This window comes from Anabrus simplex, chromosome 1, assembly GCF_040414725.1.
Source record: "Anabrus simplex isolate iqAnaSimp1 chromosome 1, ASM4041472v1, whole genome shotgun sequence".
Lineage (NCBI taxonomy): Eukaryota > Metazoa > Arthropoda > Insecta > Orthoptera > Tettigoniidae > Anabrus > Anabrus simplex.
The window spans coordinates 353,496,080-353,523,016 of NC_090265.1; the positions used below are offsets into that span (position 1 = coordinate 353,496,080).

The 26,937-nt window shown below is 43.4% G+C and overlaps 1 protein-coding gene across 1 annotated transcript in view; it reads right to left on the reverse strand.

The window, feature by feature from the left end:
• The window catches only part of LOC136856789 (glutathione S-transferase), a 39,185-nt gene extending 17,110 nt beyond the window's left edge, over positions 1-22,075 (reverse strand). Inside the window, exons 1-2 of the mRNA XM_067134900.2 lie at positions 21,887-22,075; positions 411-578 (exon numbers count right to left, since the gene is read on the reverse strand). Coding sequence (XP_066991001.2) covers positions 411-578; positions 21,887-22,022 — 304 coding nt within the window. The 5' untranslated portion in view covers positions 22,023-22,075. The remainder of the gene's footprint in view (positions 1-410; positions 579-21,886) is intronic.
• Between the last annotated feature and the right edge of the window lie 4,862 nt (positions 22,076-26,937).

Consider the following 26,937-nt stretch of genomic DNA (forward strand, 5'->3'; position numbering starts at 1 on the left):
TTTCTATAAGGTTCTTTTCGGTCATTTCCAACGTTGCGAGGAATTTTCCTTGTGAGCCAAAGAGAGATACATAAACTTAAGGAGAGGTAGTGTAAGACAGAAGAAATATGTAGGCAAGTCAGAATACTTTTCAAAAACAATTCGAGAATAAAGTCGATTAGTTTTACTGCCAGTTTACCCGCTAGTATGTATTCTCGCATCGGGATAGAATAGCGTATAACTACACAACTAATACAGAACCTGACGGCAATATTTTTTTCAATAAATAAAATTGATTCAATGACCAACCATATTTGAAAGAATGACTCCTCTTCACTATACTGTATTATGCTTAAATTCGAGTCTGTGAATGCCATGCAGTGACCTGGAGTTTCATAGAAAGTTCAGAGAAAAGTGAAATGCAGACTTACCCTTTCTAAAATCGTAGAAAGATTCCACAGCAGAGTCAATTTCAAGATTTTCCCAATCATCTTTACCCATCAGACCCACCTTCTTTGCTAAGTAACGGCAGATAGCCTTTGACTGGTAGGCCAGCTTTCCATCCTCTTCAAGAAGCGGCAACAGTTTGTAAGGAGCAGCTGTTGAAAAGAAGAGACTTATTAAACAAATAATAATCCATTGGTTATAAAGAGGTAATTTTAAATTTCCAACCAATTTATAAAGCTCCAGAAATGAAAAGGAATTTGAAATACCACAGAAAATAAAATAAATTCGAAAATTACCATGATGATTGTATTACAAACTCATAAACTTGAATGAACGAGTAAATAAATAAATAAATAAATAAATAAATAAATAAATAAATAAATAAATAAGACCTTTGTTACACTTAACAACTAAGATAATATAATCTTTCGTGGATTTAACGGCTGACCATCCATTATACAGTACCATATATAGAACCCTTAAGTCGCCGTCGATCGTCGGTCATCTCCCTCGGTTGCACGCTAATAAATATTTGTATCTTGTATCTCTGGGCGTTACGGGTCTTTTCTTATCACATCATCGTCCGATCGACAGGGTTCGAAGAAAGGCATAGCTACTTTAAATGAAAAGCAAAAATATACCGACTCAAATTTATTTAAACAAAAGTCTTTAAATGAAGTTGAGCATTATGATAACTTTTTTGATGGTATAAATTGCCACGTGGCTTTCGTGAGTGTCTAAAAGTAAAATACATTTCTTACCTTTGTCAGTTCCAATGAAATATTGAACAGGTGGGCCAGTAAAATGTATATTCTGTTAAGAAATAAGAGGTTTTGGATGGTTGATAAAATGACCCAAGAAATCAATACATTTTCACTATTTGACCATCCACTAGAATTACAAGTCTCATAGGTACCAGTAGGTCGCCCATTCAACATATGATCCTTGAAATGTACCCTGGAAAAAATATGAACTGGAGGCACGCAATTTCGTAAGGCAATGATGCAAGCAATTAAAGTGATGTTCATACCTCTTTCCTCATGTAACTCTACAACCTGCTTACACTATATGTAACGACTTTGGGAAGGTTATGAGCCAATATAATGGGTCCGTTATTGGACATTATACATTTTCAAGCTAACTAATTCCTGTTGCCAGCGTTTCGCCACAGTGCGCTAATTTGGGCTCGTCAGTTGGTAAATAGCACACCTACCAAGACGATATGGCTACAGCATACTGTGGAGGCCACTGTGTAGGCTATTTGAAGCCTGAAAATGTATAATGTCCCATAACAGACCCCTTACCTTGGTATCATGAATTTACTCACTTGGGACAAATAATTCAGGTTCCCTAAGGGAATCTATATCCACATCAAGGTTATGAACGTTAGAAATTCCAGTTTCCAGTATCTTCCATATTATAAATGCTTTGTACACCAAACTGATTCTAAAGCAGGACACCAGAAAACGTTTTTCGAAAATTTTTTATTGCTGGCTTATTAAATCCTGTAGCTCTTGCAAGACTTGTACTGAGGCGTTCTCAGAGAAACCTCATTGTCATGTTCATTGCTCACCAGCTCTGCAATAATTAACATACCATGAAGATGGACACCTGTTATTATAGATTTTAGCATACAGACTTGTAACTCCATTACCTATTTTCTTTACAGTCCATAGTGCACATGGCTAGCTGTGATTAAATTCTTCACCAAAATTGTTGACAAATATGTCTTAGAGCTAGAGGTGATCCGAAAACGTGTGTAACGAAATAGTGTCATGTAATAAAATGTTTTTTTTTTGTTTTGCTAGTGGCTTCATGTCGCGCCGACACAGATAGGTCTTATGGCGACGATGGGACAGGAAATGCCTAGAAGTTGGAAGGAAACGGCCGTGGCCTTAATTAAGGTACAGGCCCAGCACTTGCCTGGTGTGAAAATGGGAAACCACAGAAAGCCATCTTCAGGGCAACTCACCCGGTAACAAAATGTGTCATGGAAGTGCAAACCAGCAAACGTGCAAAGTATGGATGGCTAGACAGTGTTACCTAGCAACCGTGCAGGCTATGTCTTACGACTGGCGGCCATGTGAAATTAGCAGCCGTTGATGAATGGAGAGATAAAAGACATATTTTGTGTTTTGATTTTACCATAGGGGAATGTGACACCATTTCTTCTTCCAGAATTAAGACCTTCCACACTGCATTGTTTGCTTTATACGCAAACAAACCGTTTTCAGAGTCTTTGTTTGCATCCAGATGCAGGAGCGTAACGAATGTGGTACGGGCCCGCCTGCCAAAATAAAAATTCGGGCCCCCTCAAATAAAACCTACGAATATTTAATATAAATTTAATTACAGCAGGTAGATAATAAGCTATATATTGTCAAATTATAGAAATAAAGGGATTATTCGCTATTGTACGGGTATTAAAAATGTATTATGTTTTATGGGGCCGATGACCTTCGACGTTAGGCCCCTTAAAACAACAAGCATCATCAAGCAATATGTTTTATTTAGCTGCCTCCGTGATTTAACGGCTAAGCTGCTGAACCATACACTACTTGTCTTAGGGGTGAAGCTTCCACGGTGTGTAGAATTATTTAGATTATTTTCCGGGTTGAACCGTGTTGTTATCTGTACATTACGTACAGTTTGCCGACGTTTCGAATACATCATGCTGCCTGGGAGACTGACTACCTCGGATCGAGTAGGGGTATTTCATTCGCCTTGAAAAAGAATACTGCAATGTATTCGAAATGTCGGCAAATTGTACGTAATGTACAGATAACAACACGGTTCAACCCGGAAAATAAACTAAACATACACCACTTAGTTGTTCGTGCTTCAAATTGGTTTCATTTTACATTAACTACGAAACTATACTCTGTAACCGATATCAAAGTCTCAGTCATAATGATTTATTCGATTACAATACAGAAACCGTGGTTAGCGTGATTAGCTGCCACCCCCGGAGGTCCGGGTTCGATTCCCGGCTCTGCCACAACTTTTGAAAAGTGGTACGAGGGCTAGAACGGGGTCCACTCAGCCTCGGGAGGTTAAATGAGTAGAGGTGGGTTCGATTCCCACCTCAGCCATCCTGGAAGTGGTTTTCCGTGGTTTCCCACTTCTCCTCCAGGCAAATGCCAGGATGGTGCCTAAGTTAAGGCCATGGCCGCTTCCTTCCCTCTTTCTTGTCTATCCCTTCCAATCTTCCCATCCCTCCACAAGACCCCTGTTCATCATAGCAGGTGAAGCCGCCTGGGCAAGGTACTGGTCCTCCTCCCCAGTTTCATCCCGGCCCAAAGTCTGAAGCTCCAGGATACTGCCCTTGAGGCGGTAGAGGTGGGATCCCTCGCTGAGTCCGAGGGAAAAACCGACCCTGGAGGGTAAGCAGGTTAAGCAGAAGAAGAAGAAGAAGAAGAAGGTATGAGGGCTGGAACGGGGTCCACTCAGCCTCGGCAGATCAACTGAGTAGCGGTGAGTTCGATTCCCATCTCAGCCATCCTCGAAGTGGTTTTCCGTGGTTTTCCGTGGTTTCCCACTTCTCCTCCAGGCAAATACCGGGATGGTCCCTAACTTAAGGCCACGACCGCTTCCTTCCCTCTTCCTTGCCTGTCCCAATCTTCCCATCCTTCCACAAGACCCCTGTTCAGCATAGCAGGTGAGGCAGCCTGGGCGAGGTACTGGTCCTCCTCCCCAGTTTCATCCCGGGCCAAAGTCTGAAGCTCCAGGATACTGCCCTTGAGGCGGCAGAGGTGGGATCCCTCACTGAGTCCGAGGGAACAACCGACCCTGGAGGGTAAACAGATTAAGAAGACGACAACACAGAAATATATAGGAACAAAATTAAATAAAAAACTGTTCAAATAAATTTAGAAAATTATCAATAATCTCAAGGAGCCTCCGTGATTCAGACGGCAGCGCACCGGCCTTTCACCGCCAGGTTCCGTGGTTCAAATCCTAGTCACTCCATGTGAGATTTGTACTGGAAAAAGCGGAGGCGGGTCAGGTTTTCCTCCGGGTACTCCGGTTTTCTCTGTCATCTTTCATTCCAGCAACACTCTCCATGATCATTTCCTTTCATTTGTCAGTCATTAATCACTGCCCCAGAGGAGTGCGACAGGCTTCGACAGTCGGCACTGTTCCTATCCTCGCCGCTAGATGGGGCTTCATTCCTTCCATTCCTGACCCAATTCCATGACTGAAGACAGACTGTGGATTTTCATTTTCATCAATGACTGAAGACAGACTGTGGATTTTCATTTTCATCCAACAACACAACTGATAAGCCTTCGCGCAAAGAGAGCTCGTTCGAAACTGAACTGACTGAGTGTTACTACACCTACTTCTTATTGGCTGACGTCACTCGGGCTGCGCCTGGACCCCTCGACGTGCCACATGTCCCCATGTCCCTGCGCCAACCATCTTCGCCACAGGCTACACCGTGGACACATCCCTATGGGTATCGGCTGCGATTTGACGAACCTGCCCTTCTCAGCCCGATCACCATACCCCTCGTAAAGTCGTCTGTCTGCTGGAAATGCCTCCGTTGACGGCGGCCTGGCATTCTTAGCTATACACGTGTCCTGTGGCACACGACAACACGTTCTACAATGACTGTCGGCTGAGAAATCACGGTACGAAGTGGGCCATTCGCCAACGCCGTGTCCCATTTATCGTTCGCTACGTGCGCAGCACAGCGGCGCATTTCACATCATGAGCATACCTCAGTGACGTCAGTCTACCCTGCAATTGGCATAAAGTTCTGACCACTCCTTCTTGGTGTTGCATTTGCTCTATCAGTCAGTGTACATTGTTGTGTGATACAAGTTAAATGTTCAGCAAAATTTGTGCATAATACGATCTCAGATGCACTACAGATCAATAATATCATTTTCTAACTAAAATACGATATTTTGGCATCAGTTTTCATTGCTGTAACTTAATTATTTTTAAATCATTTGGTGCAGGTCTTTTGCGAGGAGCGTGCCGCGGTGTTCCGACGGACAGCTGTGCTAAAATAACTGCTGCTACATGCAACCAAACGACAATTTCTTGACATAAAAGCAGTGGCGGCTGGTACAGAAAATCAGCTGTGTGCTGAAAAACCCATCCCCCCTCCAAAAAATAGAAATATTGATAAACATACCGGTATGCGGTTTTCAAGAGGCTCTCGGGAGATAGTAAGTTCGAGCCCCACTGTCGGCAGCCCTGAAGATGGTTTTCCGTGGCTTCCCATTTTCACACCATGCAAATTCCGCGGCTGTACCTTAATTAAGGCCACGGCCGCTTCCTTCCACTTCCTAGGCTTTTCCTGTCACATCGTCACCATAAGACATATCTGTGTCGGTGCGACGTTAAGCAAATAGCAAAATAGCAAGAGGCTCTCCACTGAGTTTTCCACACTGAACAAACACGCAAACAACCCCAACACATATACACATTCCTCATAGGAAAACTAAATAATTAAACACACAATAAAACCTGCAATGGCAAAATATTCACGAACTCAAACACTTGGTGTGAGCACGCAAAAACAGAACTTCCCAATGTTACCAAAATTATTGAAATAAACCAGCAACGTCGTATTGCAAAATTGCATGTTTTGTTTTTATAGTGATATTTATAAACTAGACATTTTTTATTAAAGAACATCACAATATCATGTCCTTATTTTGACAACATAATAAAGTACCATTTTAATAGTTTATCGATTTACAAAGGTGGCTATAGAATAGGCAAGTTGGGAGTGTTCTATCCTCTTTGGTATTAAAAGACCTGGGGGGAACAGCTCTACAGTATTTTGTTTTCCCGTTTGTTTTGCGCGATCTCCTCTTAAATACTACCACTGAGTTCTCATTTCGGTCGTAAAGCAAGTGTGACTAGTGCTGCCTCTCTGTGGTCGAAGGAAGAATCGCTGTGAAGTGATGTCTTGTCGGTCTTGGCTGTTGTTTCCACATCCTATCGGAAAAGTTGGGCACGCATGCGCAAAAGGCAGAATTCTTGCTTTCTGCCAAAAAGCTTAGAAATTCTCGCTGAGCTGTGATCGTACAGCCCGCGCTGCCACCCGGAGTGGAGCACACGACTAGTTACCTGGTTGTGAGGGAAGTTGAATGATTTCCTATTCTTTGGCTGCCGTATTTTTCAATGCACTGTATTTGATTGCAGATAATATATTTAAAGTAATTTATTTTTCAAATAGGCAATATACTGCAGCATTTCAGCACATAAGGTAGGGCCGCCCCTGCATAAAAGATATAAACAAACCATTTAGACTGAGTCTACAAAACTATACTGATCATTTCCGTGCAGAGTGCCATTGAGCTAGATATATTATTTTTATTTTATTTGCGAGGAGTCTGCGGGGCCCCTTATTGGCCCGGGCCCGCCTGCACGTCCTAACGTTACGTCCCTGTCCAGATATCTTTGATACATTGAATTGCCTGCTAGCAGCTCGGACAGCTGAACAAAAACTGCCTTTATAGCTCGAATTATATTCTCTTCAGATACCACAGCCCTGCCTTTTATGGCAGGTTTTATTTATTTTTCTTACCATCTAAACAGACTATACATTTAATTAGAAACAAGGGGTTTTCACTAGTATCACTAACACTAATTGTTTTATGTGGTGCAGGGTATTAAAATGGTGCAAGGTACAATGTTTGACATTAAAAATGATATTATATCGTCAAACAGTTAATAATAAACAAAACAGCTATAAAGATATCAATGCACACAGTACCGGTATTAAATTAATATATTTCTCAGTTTTTCGTACAAAATTTTTTTGGTATTGCAAAATGGAAAAACATTATTTTGCCTCCAAACACCAAACCAAGTGAGGAATGAAAATGGCACCATCTCTGCTTTTCATGCTGTAAACTAAAGAATATGTAAACGCAAATCTTTCATTAGTTTCATGAATAACAAATATCGTTAAACTCGACCTCCGTGTTATCTAGCGAAGTACCGTACTTCATGCTGAGTCACTGTGCCAGTTGATTGGGAGGTTATGCAATGCTCCACGCTTGGAATGCGTTGTGGAAAGCTCTAAGTGATAAGTGCAGAGATAAGGTCTCCATAATACGTTCCTCGTGTTAGTTTGAAATGTTATCGCACAGAACACAGGAACAGCGCCCTGCTCTCGAGAACTGGCCTTGGGGCAGTGGGATCTACAGTAGAAAAACACTAGCCTATTGATTAGAAGGTCATAGGTCCTGGAGGCCTGCTTTCACTTGCGACATCAGTAGCACACGGCCACTCCCCGAAGTTATATAATATGCGGTTTTCTTTTCTTTACAATTGCTTAACGTCGCGCCGACACAGATACAGTAGGTCTCATGGCGACGATGGGTTAGGAAAGGCCTACGAGTGTGAAGGAAGCGCCCGTGGCCTCAATTAAGGCACAGCCCCAGCATTTGCCTGGTGTGAACATGGAAAACCACGGAAATCCATCTTCAGGGCTGCCAACAGTGGGGTTCAAACCCACTATCTCCAGATTGCAAACTATTAGCTACTTGAGCCAAACTGCGCAGTCACTTGCTCGGTAATATGCGGTTTAATGCCAGACTTAGAAACACTTAACATACTTGGATAAGCCACCGTCTCAAACTTAGATCATTGAGGCAATGAGAACGTGCGAGATAAGGTCCATTCCAGTGGTCTATCCAGGAACAAATTAACTTTGGCATAATATGTAGCGCAAATTTTCAAGTTTTGCACAACCTGTCAGAATACAGTTAGGTTCACACATTAGTGTCACAGATAACGCTATTTCAGAGTTTAAAGGATGTGTCTCATACAAAGGGAAATGATAGTCTAGATTGTTCCTGGCTCCTAAATTAAGGAATATTAAAACTGAGTAGTAATCCGTTCATCCAAACACACATACGTAGCCCTACCTAGTGCTCTTAAATAAATTATTGCGAATATCTCATATCGCTTCTCTTGCTCAACTGCACACCAATCCTGAAAGACTATCAAATGTCACACATAAAGGGAGAGAAAGAGCTTGTTGATTGGACAAACTGTCGATTATGCAAATGAGACTATATCTCGTCGGATTTCTTATTCCTTTACGGACGCAGATTACTTGTGTTACTGGTATGACAGAAGTGGAATCTGTATATTTATTCAATAATGCAAACTATTATTAACAGACTATAGAAGGTTGAAAGAAGAATTTTGAGAAAAATACTGGGAGCTAAATGAAATAATAATGCAAAATACAGGTTAAGACCAAACAGAGAACTATATTTGAAAATTGAAAAACTACGTGACGTAATGAGGAAAAGAATACAATTCTTTGGACACGTTTACAGAATGGATGACAACAGACTAACGAAGCGCATGTTCCACCTTCTGAATAGTTACAAATCTAAACCCACATGGTTCATTGAAATTGAGAAAGACATGAAAAATTCTGGAATTAAAACAGATACAATCAAAAACAGAATACTTTTTAGAGAAGCAGTTCAAAAGGCAGCGTTTCAGGAGCGGAAGAAACCAACAACTAACCGCTTTTTCACGAGAGTTTAATCCTGATGTAAACAAATAGCCGGAGCACCTTGCCTTTGCACATGGACATAGACGTAGTTGATTGGAGAAGCAACCGTCGCACTCACTCGACCGTATGCGAGCTCGAAGAAAAGTAGTGCGTCGCATTAATTTTATTTTAGTTTATTACATTTAGAGAGTTTGGAAGAGTACATAATCAAATTAAATTTGGTTGCCATATATACCGGTATATGCATATGCTTTTTAAAATAACATAGTGATTAAATAACGAGAAATGAAGGAACAAGGCGTGGTGTAATACCGGAAGTCTTCTCGTAGTGGGGGTAAGTCCCAAGCTGCACAGTGTAGAGATAAGGTGTTGCATCTTGCAGCAGCAGTCAGTGAGTCAATATTCATAGTGAGAGAAATGGAGCAAGAGGTAGGACCATCGCGTGTAGTGAAGCACAAAAGGGGAAAACCGCTCAGAAGTGACCATAGGCAGTGAGTGCATTGTGAATGTGTTCAATAAACTAAGTGAACAGAATCCAGGGTTTAGTCGTTTATTCAGAAGTTCAGATCTTCGCACTGTCTACGTAGGCGATGCGCAGCCCTGTACGTCCCAATACGAGACGTTGACGGGGTGGAGGTCAGTACTACACGCTCAGCGAATCACAACTCTTTCTTTGGCGGAGGCGTTGACATACCATGTTTACATCAGGATTAAACTGTCGTGAAAAAACATATAGAAGAAAGTGGACTCAAGAAGAAAAGGAACGACACTCTCGAAGGATGAAGGAATTTGGAAACAAAGGAAATCGAACACAATGAAAAGTAACCAAAGTTGATTCATCGTACCCTCCAAATGAGTTATTGGAAAGAAGAAGAAGACGACTAGCAAGTAGCTTCTATCGCACACAATGGTTCTGCTATGAGATTTGCAGAAACTATACGGTAGGGGAATGTTTTATTAAACTCCTACATTTTATGCAACTCTCCTTGTATAACCTTAGAGCGGGCTAGTGACAGTACTATGGTCGCCTGACGAGAAGAAGCGTGGATGCTGGGCGTGGCTGTTGCGCATGCGCTAATCTCAAGTCTCAAGGCCTGACAATAAGCACCTCTTCCATCTGCGGCGATTCTTGCGAACTAAGGTGCTGTTGTGAAGTTTCAAATCGGTAGTGCAAATGTGCTTTAGTTACTGAGTACTGCACAATGGACAGTTTAATAGGAAACACGCATCTCTTTCAGAGAGCTCACACTGTCACGACTAATGTTTGTAGCTTAGTGTAGTATCTGTTACTCGTGTCGTACCTATAAGCTGCCGCGACCTCTCGTCAGACGCACACAGTCTGTCTACGTGAGTCCTATCGTCATCCTCCGTAGATGTGGAGTTTCGTCACTTAACTGGGTCTCATTTTTTGCACGTATACACGAGGAAAACCGTATTAAGTCGGTCATCAGTTTATTTGTACCGGAAACGACCAGTTTCGTGTTCATTTGAAGTACAGTATATGGAAGAATTAACAATAAAGTTATATTTAACTAAGACTACTCCCATACTCTTATTACTTTCTCCTTTTTTTCTATTTGTTTTACGTCGCACCGACACAGATATGTCTTACGGCGACGATGGGATAGGAAAGGCCTAGGAACTGGAAGGAAGCAGCCGTGGCCTTAATTAAGCTACAGCCCCGGCATTTGCGTGGTGTGAAAATGGGAAACCACGGAAAGCCATCTTCAGGGCCGCCGACAGTGGGGCTCGAACCCACTATCTCCCGATTACTGGATACTGGCTGCACTTAAGCGACTGCAGCTATCGAGCTCGGTCATACTCTTATTAATGGGCACAAGTTCGCCCATGTACAAGTAGTACGAGTTGAATAATTACCATTGCTAAATGAATCAGTCATCATCTCCCAAACATCGAGATCGTCTGGAACAACTACAACCAAGTTGTAAAACGTGCTGATACACAAATGTGATACCTACGTGATCAGTGGCGTATTTAGATATTCCCAGCACCTAGGCCTGTGGTAACTGCCACCGCTAATGTTTAATGCATATGCTTATTTGCATGCATGTACTGTATGTACTGTAAGCCTGCCTGATGGCCATGATCGTTAAGGCGCTGAAACCTAAACGGTCTGACACCGAGGTTAGCTGGTTCGAGTCCCATTGGTCGAAAACATTTTCACCACCAGAATGTTGGCCGGCAGGGTAAGGGAGGTGATGGTATACAATTTCTAATCACTCTCCGCAGTGCTCATATGGAGTGAGGGCACATGACGCTGTTGATGGTGATTCATCCGTCGGATGGACACATTAAGCCTTGAGCAGACCCCTTGGTGCTATTCGACAGGAGTAGGCTATGTGCCGGCACCGGGTTTCACCCTCTCCCTACTATCATATATCATTTCTTCTCATTAATTCCTCTGATGAGGTTGACGTCATCCGGTCATTAATAAAACCCGCCACGAGAGATTCATCTCACCTCATACGCGATCCCGCAGAGAAACGGGACAAGAGTTGGACAAACATGCATGAACTGTACATCTCGGAAATGTATTTGTTTATATTTCACCCAAAAGAAGAATCCTAAAGTGTTCTACGCCTTGTTCGTCGCAGGTGTTCATAATATCCTCGTAGTCCAATGCCCTTGTGAAAGCCTTTCCTCTGTCATTGTTCTGTGGTAGTCCTTCAACCATTTCAGGGTGGAAAACGATCATTCAGTTGAGCATTTTGTTGCCACCTTACACACACACACAAAAAAATTAACAGCAGTGTCCAGATTGGGATATATACACGGTAGGGCCTCCTGTTGAATTTTGTGTGGACGTTGAATGAATGAATGATTTAAGTGATATCTAGGCCATTTGATTTCAGGTGCGCTCTGAAGTGCAGACATCTGTTTACAAATTCAGGTTCAATGTAAGTCGAAAAGTGTTCTTGTAGGCTTTTTGTCCCCTTTATGACGTCCTTGTCACATTTCACATGCACTGTTATGAGGAACCGGAATTCTTTCGAGATGTTATCACATGGTACTTTAATATTAGTTTTGAAAGAGAAGATCTGCAAGATTGTGTCACAAGTATCGTTTAGGCTAGAAATCACTGAGCTATTGTACTCTTCTTCATTTACACATTTTCTTTCTTCTGGACCGTTGTCAAAAAGGATGGTGGGTTTCTTTTTTTCTATTTTTGTCTCCCTCAAACAACTCCACTAAGTTCCTTGCCACGTTCCTGCTAGAAATCATAGAGCAATCTAGTTCTTTAAAATATTCTTCAAGGATATACAGCATAAAGGATGCGTTTCACATTACAGAAATAAGCCACCGCAATTGTCCCCTCGCCCATACTGGGGCCTATATGGCCCTTACGTAATATGCCACTGTAAGCAACACATTATATTTTCCATCTAGAGCACTTCAATATTTATGGCGCTGTTATCCAGAAACTTTAACTGAACTGACGCTTGGAAAACGAACAGTATATTGCGTGTGTGTAAGTTATCTGCCTTAGTTTTAATAAATGTATCAGTAGGAAGAATCCTTCATGTATGAATATAATAAAATATCATACAAGGAAGGGTTATTAACTTTCAGTTACCCTTTCACCTACTTTTCTAGTCAACAGCCGCCACTGGTTCTCTATGTACTCGGTTGCTTGCTTGCGCTACTATGTTACAGCAAGCTTCATTTGGCATGAGTTTGTGCCGTATGTTGTTCATCTATGGAAACATTCGCCTTTGCCTCAATGGTGGACTTATGACTGAGCATGTAACTGTCAATAATCAAACTCGTATTTTTAGACTGTGATTCTACAATATACTGAACTCGGGCGGCTTCGTATATATATATATAGATTGATAGATAGATAAGCAATACTGGAAAATAATGTAGTAAATATCGCTCCTGTCGGAGAAATGGTTAATGAATTTCACGTGCTGCCACCTGTATTCCTCCTGCTTAAAAACAGACTGTAACATCGTATAGAGACTATTCCACGTCGTCATTACTTCTTGCTGTACCGTTGTTTGAAGCTGGGCAGCAAGACCGCTTTTTTTCAGGTACTTCACTACTGCCTTTGTGGCGTTTATTGTGTTTGCAGATAGTGGAGCATCTTTCATAACAAATCTCGTTTCATCGAATACGTGCGCAAGTGCTGTATTTATGCAGTGAGCAGCACAAGGCACGCGTCTATGTTCTTCGAAAGCTGTCTTTATGTTTGAACCCTGATCTGTTACAAGTCTTCATAATCACACTGAGGAATGTTTAACTCGGACATTCTTTCGTGAACTTCCTCAATTATACTTACACCTGTTTTCTTTGTATTTTGCAAATTTTATAAGAAAAACCACATTACTCATCAGCTTCCACTCTCTGTCTATATATCGCGTAGTCAGCGTCAGATAATGGGTTTGGTTGTGTTGGTCAGTCCACATATCAACAGTAACTGAGCAACATTCGTCGTGCATAGCAGAAATAATCAGCGGCATCATTTCGCTTCGTATTTCATCTGCCTTTGCTTGGACGTTTCTACTGCTGGTGGAACGATGCGGTAACATATCAACAATATCTACTTTTCCAAAATTAGCACCGATATTAATCAATTCTTGCCTTAATTCTTTAAAGCCTTCTCCGGCAACAGTGTTAAACGGTCGGAAATCTTTGGCACACATGAAATCACATGCGCGAGTTACGGTTTGCTTTGTAATGCCGAGCAATACTTGGCGAGAAAAGCCAGCATTAAATTTGCAAACGTGTTTCTTTTTAAATGAGTTGTACCGGGTTTATATGTTAACAGTGCATTGCAAATTTCACAGGAAACATGCCATGTCTGCTGACTATCTGCAGTGACCACAAGCAGGAACTTCTTCCAAACATCAGAACTGAGCCCATCTCCCTTGATTAGTTTAAATTCACTGCTTTTAGTCATAACGCTGTCCGTCGATTCACGTGCCATGGTGAACTTCAGCCCAAAACAAAAGGGTAACTCAAGTATTCTTTCGCCTTTCTATAGCTCCGAATTCCCGGCCTTGCTGTATGTAAACAAGGGATTCCCTATATCTGGAAAATCCATATTGCTTGCAACTTCAGTAAAGCAAACAAGGCCATCCTCCCTAGTCAGCAAGCCTCGCTCCGAACATGACCTGTCGAACGAATTGGAGCAAACTCGGGTATTTTAGCTTACACGCTCCACTCATGTGTAATACTAGTTGCATATGCAGCTAGGCACATTATGTTCTGTCTTGGTTACCCGTCTCAAGTTCGAACAATGCACGGCACTAGTATATAAGCACGGGCATGTTGGTATGGGATTAGTCGAGGACGAGCTCGACTGCCATAGTGGAAGGACGTGTTCCTCTCACTCGCTCTCTCTCTCCTCGCCAGGCGATCTGTACTTTCGCAGTACTAGTCAGGCAGCTGTACTTGTTAGTACATTTCCGAAAGAGCATTGTCTACAGTGTACTTTTAAGTACGCAGTACGAGCTTGTCAGGAAGCACTTCTTAGTACTATTTCTCTTTCAGATTTTTATTTCAGGAAGCAACAGGAATGATGGAACTGCGAGACGACCTACCAGAGAATTTCAAGGAAGCAGTGGGGGAGATTATTCACTGGGTCCGCAACAGGACCGTCCCACTGAACATGGCCCTCCCTGCTCTATTGGTGCACTACCGACAGAGAAGCGACCCCTACAGGGCCGCATACCTCATCATCGACCTCCTCCCCAGGCTGGAGGGGGCTACAGGGAAGGACCTCTCTACTAACATCATGGACATCCTGAACTGGGCGATAATCATTCGCCCCATGGACCCAGGCCAGATCAGCCGCTACGAGAGGAGCTTTTCTGTTTACTTTCAGGTCACCCGACTACCAGGATTGAGAAGCTGACCTACTGGCATCGGTAGCCAGGAGACAGCCATCCAGACGTCACAGGGGACGTCTACAGTCGGGACGCAGACAGCCAGGAGGCAGAGGCACAAGCAGGTGGGAACGGACCCACGCTTCTTGGCTCCTCTGGAGCCGAGGACCAAGGACGAACGCGACGCTCCAAAGCGCTGCGATGGTGCGACCCAAGTTGATTTGCTGTACTTCACGAAGTACGCGCAGACCAACAAGGCCGCTAACCAGGAACGTCCACCATCAACCCGGACCACTCAGGGAAGGTCCACCACCCGGGCGCAGACCAGGAGGAAGGCGATCCGGATGGAGGAATGCGGCACGGACACGGACACCCTCGGGCGTTCAGAGGCTGCTACCCAGGCCCGGTCTGCTAGCACCTCGTTCACGATGCAGATATCCATATGCGCCCTACAGGACAGGCATCGCACAGAGATGCCTGCAAAGAGCGACGCCGCCGTCAGCCAGGAGGAGGGAGAAGACGGCGACGCAGTGGGACCACCCGCTACCTCGAGATCACCAGACCGGGAGTAGGGCCACAAGGACGAGGCCTCTTTCCCTATCGAAAAGAGACCCCCGGGAAGGAGACGCCGCCCCAGGGCCAGGAGGAAGAAGAAGAAGAAGACGACGGCCCACCAGGAGAGGGCCCCCAGCCGCAACACAGGACTGCTCCCAGGACAGCAGTCGACCGAAGAGCCAATCAGGAGAGGACCTCAGCGGGTACGGCAATCAGGTGAGATTGAAACGCTCCCCTCAACAGCTCTTGCAGTGTTTCCGCTGTCTGAGGTGGGGCAATCGTCAGGACAGCTGTGAGCTCCAAGTGAGGTGCAACCGCTGTGGGGGTGATCACCACTACACGGCCTGCGCAACACTTAAGGAGGAGCCGGTGTGCGCCAACTGCGTGAGGGGCCTCCCGGCCTCCCATCGCAGTTGCCCAGTATACCGGGCCATGGCGCGGGCAGAGAGGAAGGAGGCCCGGCGTCATGACCCACCCCCTTCCAGGAGGCCCCGGCTCGGCGGGCTTGGCCTCATTCTCCGGGATCGGAGACTGGGTACGATGGACCCCAAGGAGGTGGTGCTGTGCAGCGGGCCCTAGTGGTACTCGACGCATGGCTCCGCAGCCGGCAAGGCCCGCGCTAGTCACGGCAGTGCCCAGATGGACTGATCCCCTGGCAGATGGAACGACGAGACTATGGTTCATGGCTAACTGGTGCATGATACCTCTTCACAACTAACACTACCACTGGGCCTTTTTCCAGCCACATCCCTGCATGTGCTATCACAAGATGGCAGGTTTTACATGTAGGCTATTTCTCTTTCTGCCTATGTGGTTTTCCCCTGACCCTTCAACACCACAACTTAACACTACCTAACCAATACAAACTCTTGCCGTTGTAGCGAGTCTAACTCAGAAACCGGCAGTTACTCCTTGTGTCACTTCCCACCCTTCCCTGCTATCTCTTCTTAGAAATGAATAGCATGTCGGAGGCCATGTAGATTGAGTCGATGGTCACGGCGGGGGAGCGGGCTTCGGGGCCCCCGTAAAATAGTAAAGGGATTCGTGTGGCCGTCGTGACGTGCCGAGGTGCATACGTTAAATGCGGCCACGTGAACTATGGGGACGTTATTTCCAAATACGTCCAAACAGGACCAACGAGCTGTTATTCTGTTCTTGGCTGCCGGAGGACATATACCGCGGACATTCATCGGAGAATGAAGACTGTGTATGGGGTAGCATGTCTGTCGAAAACCATCATTGTGGAATGGTGCACCAAGCTCCGTGCGGGTCGCGTTTTGACACAAAACGCCGGTCGAGCTGGGAGACCATTCTCATCCATTACGGACAACAACAAGCAGGCGGTGGATGAGGCCTGTAGTCCATGTGATTATCACATCTTCGGTTTCATCGAAAAGGCCTTGAAGGGTCGACGCTTCCTGTCGGACGAGGATGTGCAGCAGGCGGTTACGGACTTCTTCAAGCAGAAGGACACGGTGTTTTACCGCACAGGGATCTTTAACCTGATACGTCGGTGGGATGAGTGCCCGAGTGCTCACGGCGAGTTTGCGTGATTGGCATTCTGATTAAGGACTATACGGCAGTCGAACGGAAACTTTTTGATCGCCCCTCACATTATTGATCGTTTTCCCATACCTACGTAGTCGATCGTGATAGATGGATTTGAGCTCCCCTGTCGGCAGTTGGTCGGTATGCTGGTACGTTCTGAAAGTGTTTTTCCAGGGTCTTCCATTTCTACATCAGAAAAATACTGGGGTTCTCCTTAAAAAAAGGACAGCTGCTTGCTCCCTAGTCCTCTCCCACCGTCCGAAAATCTATACAAAGCATAACAATAAGGCAAGTAGAGTTGTAGAAAATGAGCTCTACCATGGAAATAAAGCGTTTCCGGACCTATATCAAGATTCAAGATACCCGTCTCCCTTAATCTCGATAATCATAGATTAGGGAGAGGGTATTATTTATTGCAATCGTTTCATAATTTCATAATTTGTGATACATGCCGTATACAAAATTAGAAGGAGTAACTTATCCGGACCTATATCCATATAACATATTTTCTTCTTCCACGAGCGAGGAACGTTTGGCCGTGCGTTATTATTACACCCTGTATGATAGTGCGACGTGAAACAACCAGCAAAAATATCCCATATCTAGTCTTTCTTTCTGATAATTATATGCTCCATTCCACATAGCAGATCCAACTCTAGTGGGACATAAATGTCCCATTTACATGCAAGTTTCTTCGTCGGATCTGCCCGCTCTGATTGACCTTCCAACAAATCTGTGTATGTGCATCAATATTATCGCTATACGTAGTGCAGTCATTAAGTTCTGAGACTAACCGCATGATGGCCCTGTGGTACACCATAGCGCATAGGTGGCGCCGTGGTATAGTACTATGCCAGATAGTCTCTCGTCTCTGCAAGAGACAGTTGACTGCATGCACTGGAAGCAGACGTACGGTCGCTGTTGTGACGGTGATTTGAATGCGCCCGTCGGACCTTGCCACAAAATTCTGACGGATGACCTCGACATTTCTCGTGTTACCCAGTACAGTGTGCCACGAATCCTGTCGCAAGACCAACGTGATGAGTGCATGACGATTTGTGGTGACCTCATCAGTAGTGCTGACGATTATCTGACGTTTCTCAACCGGATAATAAATGGAGACGAAACATGGTGTTTCCTTTCAGCGATGCTTCCAGCAGCTGTACCAATGTTGGCAAACGTGCATAACGCTCAACGGCGACTATTTTGAGGGTGGAGGTGGTTCTGTTTAAGTGGTTAACGGTCAACGACAACTGTTTTAAGGGTGGATGTGGTTCTGTGTAGGTGTACGCCGTGTAATGCGGCATCGTGTGCAACATGCAGAGTCGTGTGGGTGCCTGTCCTCCAGGCGTCAAATCTCAGAACTTAATGACTGTACTACGTATTTGTTCTGCTCACTGTTAGGTGGCCCACTCCACTCCTTCACAGTGGGTAATGAAAATATGTTTTCTATCGATCGCGGAAAGCAGCGGACAGACAGCGAGCATGACAGGTTCAAGAGTGAGTGATTAAGTCCTGTATCTCATCATCATGAAACTAATGTTAGCATTGTCTATTCGTAATTGCGTGGTTAGTGATAGTGTCCGGATTTGGATGACGTCATGACATCACACACTTTGTTAACTTACTGTATGTATAAATTCTGATCATCGCCCCTTGATTAAAAAAATGCGTATTTATTAGGTCATTTTTTCCACTTTTTACTTTTAGGTCATAATTTTCTATTTTGATTCTTTATTTTGTCGTTTTAAGCACTTCGTTACAATTAATTTCTTGTTTTAAAGTATTTTTTCTTTGTTCTGTGTTATTATTTAATAATTTTTATGCATTTACGTAGGTAATCAACATATCTGAATATCATCGGAGGCTTCAATAAACGAGAATACTCAAACATCAATAGGTTCAGAATTCACCTTCACAGTTGCGAAATAAAGTAACCTTCTACAACCGGTATCCTTACTTTTGGAAATGCACATACTGTACCTAGAGAGCGATGAGGCATTGCTTCTCATCTGGAATGAAAGCAGGAGTTATATTATAACTTTTTTTTAATTGCTATTTGCTTTACGTCGCACCGACACAGATATGTCTTATGGCGACGATGGGATAGGAAAGGCCTAGGAATTGGAAGAAAGCGGCCGTGGCCTTAATTAAGGTACCGCCCCGGCATTTGCCTGGTGTGAAAATGGGAAACCACGGAAAACCATCTTCAGAGCTGCCGACAGTGGGGCTCGAACCCACTATCTCCCGATTACTGGATACTGGCCGCACTTAAGCGACTGCAGCTATAATATAACTTTAGTAGGTACAAAGTCACATTTCAGTCAGGTTGTTGAAGTGTCAGAGTAATAACATACATATACGTGCTTGTTAGTTTCTTTTGAAACTGCACGAGTTTTATTGATTTGTGTGCGACTCACTTCTCCATTGAAGGCAAATTATTTCAAAAATTTGCTGAGGATTTTGTTTTACAGGTGGCCAGATACCTTTCTGACAAACATGCGAAGTGAAAAGGGCAGCAAATAAACGATTTACCATTCAGAAACTTGCGGGTCGCGACGAACACGTGGTATCCAGAATATCAGCGGAATGCAGGGATTCCATAACATGCTAATAATAATTACTAACAGTTATTTTGCTTGTAAGAACTGAATGACTGAAATATTAGGCTACTCTCTCATGTGTTTCTGTATTATTATTATTATTATTTGATTGTTTATTTTATTCACCGAATTACAAGTTAATGATAATGTGGACAGTACACATTATTATTTACTAAATATATAATATTTTACTTCATAATTTTGGGTCTTTATTCGCTTATTTTAAGTCACTTATTAGGATATTTTGGTCATTTTATAGGCCAGCCGGCATTTATTAGTTCATTAAAATTCGGGCCCTGGTGATAGATTCATCTGCCGGACGCACCTGCCGCATGTGAATGGAACATCATTGGCCTAGTGAGCTGACTCTTTTGGTATGGGTTAGATAAGTTTGTTACTTTAATCTACCTGTGCCATTCAAATCTTGAACTTGAAAAAATGAAGGTAATAATAATAATAATAATAATAATAATAATAATAATAATAATAATAATAATAATAATAATAATAATAATAATAATAATAATAATAATAATAATAATAATAACTTTTGAACGCCAAATAATGAACGTACCGCACTTCTATCCCACAACTTTCAGCATAGAAGCCGAGCATCTAACCTTGAAAAGTATTTTTAATAACATTACCGTTACCGAAGGTGCACGCTTCTGCTTTTTCACCGTTTTCAGATAACATGATGAGACCTTTGACCGGAAGCTGGTTGGTTAAGTGCAGGCCGCGTAGCTGTGAGCTTACATTCGAGAAACGGTAGGTTCGACACTCACGCTCGTCAACCTTGAATATGGTTTGTCATTTTCAAACGAAGCAAATGCTGAGGCTAGACCCTAATATAGTCAGAAACGAAATTGAAGGAAAGTTGACCAAGGCAGGTCGAATAGAAAATATGAAAGTAGAGCCTGGTATATGTAAGTGGACGCAAAGCCAGGCTCAACTAGGACCCCTTAGTCGCCAGCTCATACTCTCAAGTTGAGAATTCTTGGGGTTGTCTTACGACAGGCAGGGATGAATTCCACCGCTCCTATCCACAGGGGTTACATCCTATGTGATCTGAATATAAAGCGCATTTTAAAATGGACTAAGTAATGACAAATAACAGTTTTCTTCTTTTCTCGTGGTTCAACGTCGCACGAACTCAGATACGTTTTCGGAGAAAATGAGTAGCAAAGGGCTAGACAAGGAAGAAAGCGACAGAATTTGCCTGGTATGAACATGGGAAACCACAGAAAACGATATTGAGGGCTGCCAATGGTAGGGTTCTTTGCAATTCCTTTTACGTCGCACCGACACAGATATGTCTTATGGCGACAATGGGACAGGAAAGGGCTGGGAGTGGAAAGGAAGTGGCCATGGCCCTAATTAAGGTACAGCATCAGCATTTTCCTGGTGTGAAAATAGTAAACCACGGAAAACCATCTTTAGGTCTGCCGACTGTGGGGTCTGAACCCACTATCTCCCGGATGCAAGCTCGCAGCTGCGCGCCCCTAACCGCACGGCCAACTCGCCCGCTATGGTAAACCACCATCTTCCGAATGCAACCGTATAGCTATGTGGGTAGTACCACACAGCTAAAGCGCTCGGCCTGTCATAACGTGTGTGTGTGTTTACATTCATAATCATGGTGGCCCGTTACAATTGGGCATTTTAAAAAGGCTAGCTGGGGGCAATGACCAGGTTGCCAACCTCTAGGTTTGTATACGGCACATTATTATTATTATTATTATTATTATTATTATTATTATTATTATTATTATTATTATTATTATTATTATTCATGCTATTCTTCCAGCTTAATTGGCGTCGACACTTCGGAGGTCGGCCCAGTTTTACCGTCCAATGCCCTTTCTAACGCCAACCTTATGTGGATGGACCTATTCACTATGTTGTGTTTCTGTGGGTTTTCTTTTTTTTTCCTTGTAGCTTTACGTTGCACCGACACAGATAGGTCTTTTGGCAACTCCTAACAGTTGGAAGGAAGCGGCCATGGCCTTAATTAAGGTACAGCCCCAGCATTTGCCTGGTGTGAAAATTGGAAACCACGAAAAACCATCTTCAGGGCTGCCAACAGTGGGATTCGAACCCACTATCTCCCGGATGCAAGCTCACAGCCGCGCGCCCCTAACCGCACGGCCAACCCGCACGGTGGTGGTGTATTTGGTACTGTGAGATGGTGTATGAAGATGAAGTGTATCAAGACGAACACAAACACCAAGTTCCCCAATTATTTAAATGTTGACAGAAAAAATATTGAGCTCGAAAAGCAAGTTCACATACACAAGTGACAAGGTTGTGACATGACAACCCTTCCTTGACCTCTACACAGGAACTATAAACTAAAAGAAAAGAAAAGGAAATAAATAAATACATAAATAAAAACGAACCGTCTTTGAATTTGTCCCAGTCCTTGAAGTTTATCCTTTTGTCTTCGAACTCTAGCCCACCATAAGCAAGAAGGAAGCGAATGGGTTCACCAAGAGCCTTGCCATTGAAGTACGTGAGCTTGTATTTTGGAGCCATGCTAGCGTCGGTTGATGGTGAGCAGACGAGTCGCTGACGACAAGACAGAATGAACTGTTCTTAATGCGTTTATGTAACCGAAGAGACTCAGTCTCGACGCATGCGCGAGGTAGGACCCGAAAACCAAGTATCAAATAGCAAATCAAGCCTTTAGTTTTACATGACTATCGATATTATTGTAATAAATAAGTAGGGAATGGATTTTTGTGTGTTAAAAATCTTGAAAATACCGTATTGATTGTCGCATTGAGACATTGAAATATGTGTATAAAATAATAATAATAGCTATGGAGGCAAAATTAAATGAGTACCAAAATTTAAGTATCTTGGTGAAACAATTCAGACCGAGTAAGCTGGCCGTGCGGTTAGGGCCGCGCGGCTGTGAGCTTGCATCTGGGAGATAGTGGGTTCGAATCCCACTGTCAGCCTTGAAGATGGTTTTCCGTGGTTTCCCATTTTCACACCAGGCAAATGCCGGGGCTGTACATTAATCAAGGCCACGGCCGCTTCCTTCCAACTCCTACGCATTTCCTATGCCATCGTCGCCATAAGTCCTATCCTGTGTCGATGCGACGTAAAGCAACTAGCAAAAAAAATAAAGAAAGAAAAGAAGCAATTCAGGAAAATGGACTCGAAACAACAGCCAATGCAATTAGATGCCAAAAGGTGGAAACCGCATATTTACTAACCCCAAAATTTCTATAACAAGAAGTCTATGTCCAAGCACACAAAATTAAGACATTACAATATAGTCATCAAACCAGAATGCCTTTATGGATCGGAGACGCTAATTTTGAACAGGAAAGCAGACACTGAAAACACTGAGGAAAAAACGCAAAATCATAAGAAGAAATTTAGGCCCATAACTCACCAACGGACAATGTGAACTTAGAGACATTAAAATGCAGGCTAAGATTATATGGTCATATTAAAAGAATGCATTCAGGCAGGCTTACCAAACAAACAGTCGAATTCTATGAACATGGGAGTAAAGCTAAAACAGATAGAATGAAATGGATTGTCGAAATAAAAACCGAGTTTATTAAATTTTGGCTTTCGGTCTTAACGAATATTTAGCCAGCTAAAATGTTGTATATTTCTGATTATTAATAATGAATTGACAATTTTGTATGTTTCTGATTACTAATTATGAATCAATTTTGATGAATTGAACGTATACAATTAGGACGAACACAAACACTCAGCCCTCAAGGCGGAGAAATTAACCAGACGAAAATAAAATACCCGATCCTGCCGAGAATCGAACCCGGGACCTCTAAGTACTTTGTGCAGTTTTAATGGGCTTATTCGCATATGTATAATACAAACAATTAAACATGTATTATATAAAATCCAATCATGTTGAAACAGTGTTGGGTTAAAATAGTCCGCTGTTGCAGTAAACTCGCGTCCTCGGCCCAAGGTGGTGCAGATCTTTTCAGGCAGCCTCCCCCCCCCCCCCCTCCCGCCCATTGGAGATGAGCTGCATGTAACATTTCAACCAAATACTAGCCCTCCTGCAATTCTGAAGTATCTGGCAGTACCGGGAATCAAACTCGCCTCTCCGAGGACACCAACTAATAACTCTAACCGGTCCACTACTGAGGCAGATGCTGCTCCAGTGAACAGCTAAGACTAGTTTCAAATTTTCCATCACAAACCAATGTCTGTTGTCTCAGAATAATGCACGATACCAGGAGAAGGACCGTTTATTCGTCTATGCTTAACCATATTTTTTATTTTAACATTCAAGCCTGATCTTTCCTGGTTTTCTTCGTAATACGCAAGGACATGCAATTTTCGTCATGTTGATTCTTCTGGTGTTTCAAAATGTGAACATTTTGTAAGAAACCTTCTAAGTTCTGGGCTTGTCAATTTACACTGAAGTAAATGGAAATTGCAACACCAGAAGGAGTGGTGCTACATTGCTGCAATTGAACATGCAGGACGAATGTCCGGTTGTGATTCAATGATTACACTTTCACGTCCCTCTGACCGCAAGTTTGGACAACAATCATTACAGGATGTGCCCACCAGGAGCTGCAATACATTGATGAATTCGTCGAGGCATGGAGTCAATAAGGCCCTGGATCGCTTCCTGAGGAATTTGGCCCATGCTTGCTGCAATGCACAGGTCAGTTGTTCCAGAGTTGTGGGTGGCTGAGGACGGTTGGCCAGTTGTCGACCCATCATGCCCTACACATGCTCAATAGGACTGAGGTCCGGGGATCTGGCGGGCTATTCTAAGGTTGTGATGTCGTGGAGAGCTTCTCTGGAGATGCGTACAGTGTAAACCCGGGCATTGTCCTGCTGAAACATCCCATTAGCAATGTTCGCTATCATAGGGACAACCACTGGATTGAGTACCCTATCAACGTACTGTCGAGCAGTCATAGTGCCCTCTACAAGCACTAATTGTGATTTCACATTAAAGCCAATAGCTCCCCAGACCATTATGCTTGGTGTTGGCCCTGTGTGCCTCTCGACAGTACGATCTGGGCGGCCCCTCTTCCCGGTACATCGGCGCACACGATTCCGGCGATCATTGCGGGCAAGACAGAAGCGCGATTCGTCACTAAAGACGACCCTATGCCATTCGTCGACCCACGTCGATCTTTCCCGACACCAGGCCAGCCTTACACGTCGCTGTTGTGGGGTCAATGGAACACCTTCTGCAGGAATACGGGCTCGTAAGCCAGCTGCACGCAGGCGATTACCAACTGTCTGTTGTGTAACGTGGGGTGCCACAGCTGCTCGAATTTGCGCTGCTGTTGCATGGGGTTCCATCCGGGCCATCCGAATGATGCGGGGATTCTCTCTCACATTTGTCTGTCGCGCTGGGCCTGTGCCAGGTCTAGGAATGTGGGTACCTTCATTTGACCACTGCCGCCATACACGTTGTACCGTAGATGCCTGTCGGCCAACACGTGCAGCGACAGTCCTTAGCGATAATCCAGCCTCACACAGCCCAATTATCCGAGCCTTCTCAAACGGCGACAGTTGTTGTTAGCGTGCTCTTCTCTGTCGTCGAGGCATGTTTGACGGGGAACACTTCACTGCACAGACTGCAAGTCAACTTCGCTACACCAGAGTCCGTATACTGGAGTTGATCCTCCGCGACCAATCACGTGGGGAGACCTGTAGCAACAATCCAATGGGTCTGAAACTTTGATCGTTTACATACCTACATGGCATCGTTCGTTATCTTGGAAATCAACATAAACGACCAATGCCTCCATGGTGTTGCAATTTCCATTTTCTTAAGTATGTCAGAAGTAAGAAAAGCTCTGCATAGATCTGTGTTTTATTCAGAAGTACTTGGAGATAGAGAATGTGAAGTGAAAGTTGCTATGATTTTGTCTATGTGAAGTGACCATTCCATGTTTACTATCTGCCAAGTGCTGCAAGATTTGAGATTGTTAATTCACATTTACAGATTTCCCACATTTTTGACAGAATATAATTTTTCCATCATTTGCTAAAACTCCAGTAAATTTAGCAACATATTGTTGCAAACGAGAATGAACACTTGCCTTCACTTTCGGCATAATAAAAGGTCTGCACACACCAACGCGGAACGCTGGAAGCGGGAGCGGGAATGAAACTTAGTCGCTGCGAAGTTCGTCCAATACATTACGTCCTTCATGACAATCTGTTTGAGGAGTTTGTGATGGCTTCCTCACATTCTGTTGTTTCCAGGAGTGAATGAAGCAGGCGGTGCCGATTCTTCCTTTTTAAACATTCTAAAACGGCCTGATCCACAGGTTGTATTAAACTTGTTACGTTAGGGGGCAAAAATAAAGCACGAATTTCATTACATCACATACGAGTTCATGTTCATCTGGATGTGGCACTTCTTTGTCCAGCAATAAAACTGCTTTAATAGGCAGACGTGGTCTCAGTAGAGGGGACCCATAGTACAATGACATGGCGAAAATACGCAGAGAATGAAATGCTGTAGAAAAATCACTTTAAATTTACGAAAATAAAAATTATTTTCATATATTGCTTTTTTATATCTCCTTTCGTTATTACGAATTTCCTGGTTTTGTTACAATTTCTTCCAATGCCTTGCTTTTATATAATTGCTTGTCGTTAGGTAATTTTTGTTTTCATTTAACGTCGTTCTCATAGTATTGTGAGAATATACTGTATATGCATCGGGATATCTCACAATTGAAATTTATTTTATAATAATAATAATAGTGACGACCTACGGCGTACTCCATAATTAGACTACCCTTCTTACACCTATACGGCACAATATTTAGCCCTAAGAGAAGAAGAAGAAGAAGAAGAAGAAGAATGCATAACAACAGTGTATAGATAGTTTTAGTATACATGTATTTGGAAGTTCACGAATGGAGAAATGTGTGAAAAAAAAATTGTGGTAAAATTGAAGAATTGATAGCAGGTATACGTAGTTTTTTTCTTATTTCATCCCACAACAAATCTTTCTTCCGTACATTACTCATGTCGTAAAGCGTTGGGTGTTTCTTAACGCACTCCATCAACAGTTCAGTCGCCATTGCTACTGTCACAATGAATGCGGGACGCTGGAAAACGCTGCATGCTGCGAACTGAAAATGGTTCGCAGCAATCCCGCCGTGAAGGCGGGAGACTGACGCACCGGTGTGAATGGATCCATATCTCGCTGTACTCATAACAGTTCGCGACGGGATTGTTCCCGCTCCCGCTCCCGCATCCCGCGTTAGTGTGTGCAGACCATATTATCCCCAATCAACTGTAAAAGCCCTCTGATTTAATCAAGGCAGAGCGAGCGAGTGAGCGTGTCAGCACTTGCAGTGAAGGTCACGATGCGATGCATTAAATAATTTTATTCATACTGATGATCATGCTTGGTGTTTAAAGGGGCCTAACATCGAGATCATCGGCTCATTATTCAGATTGTGTA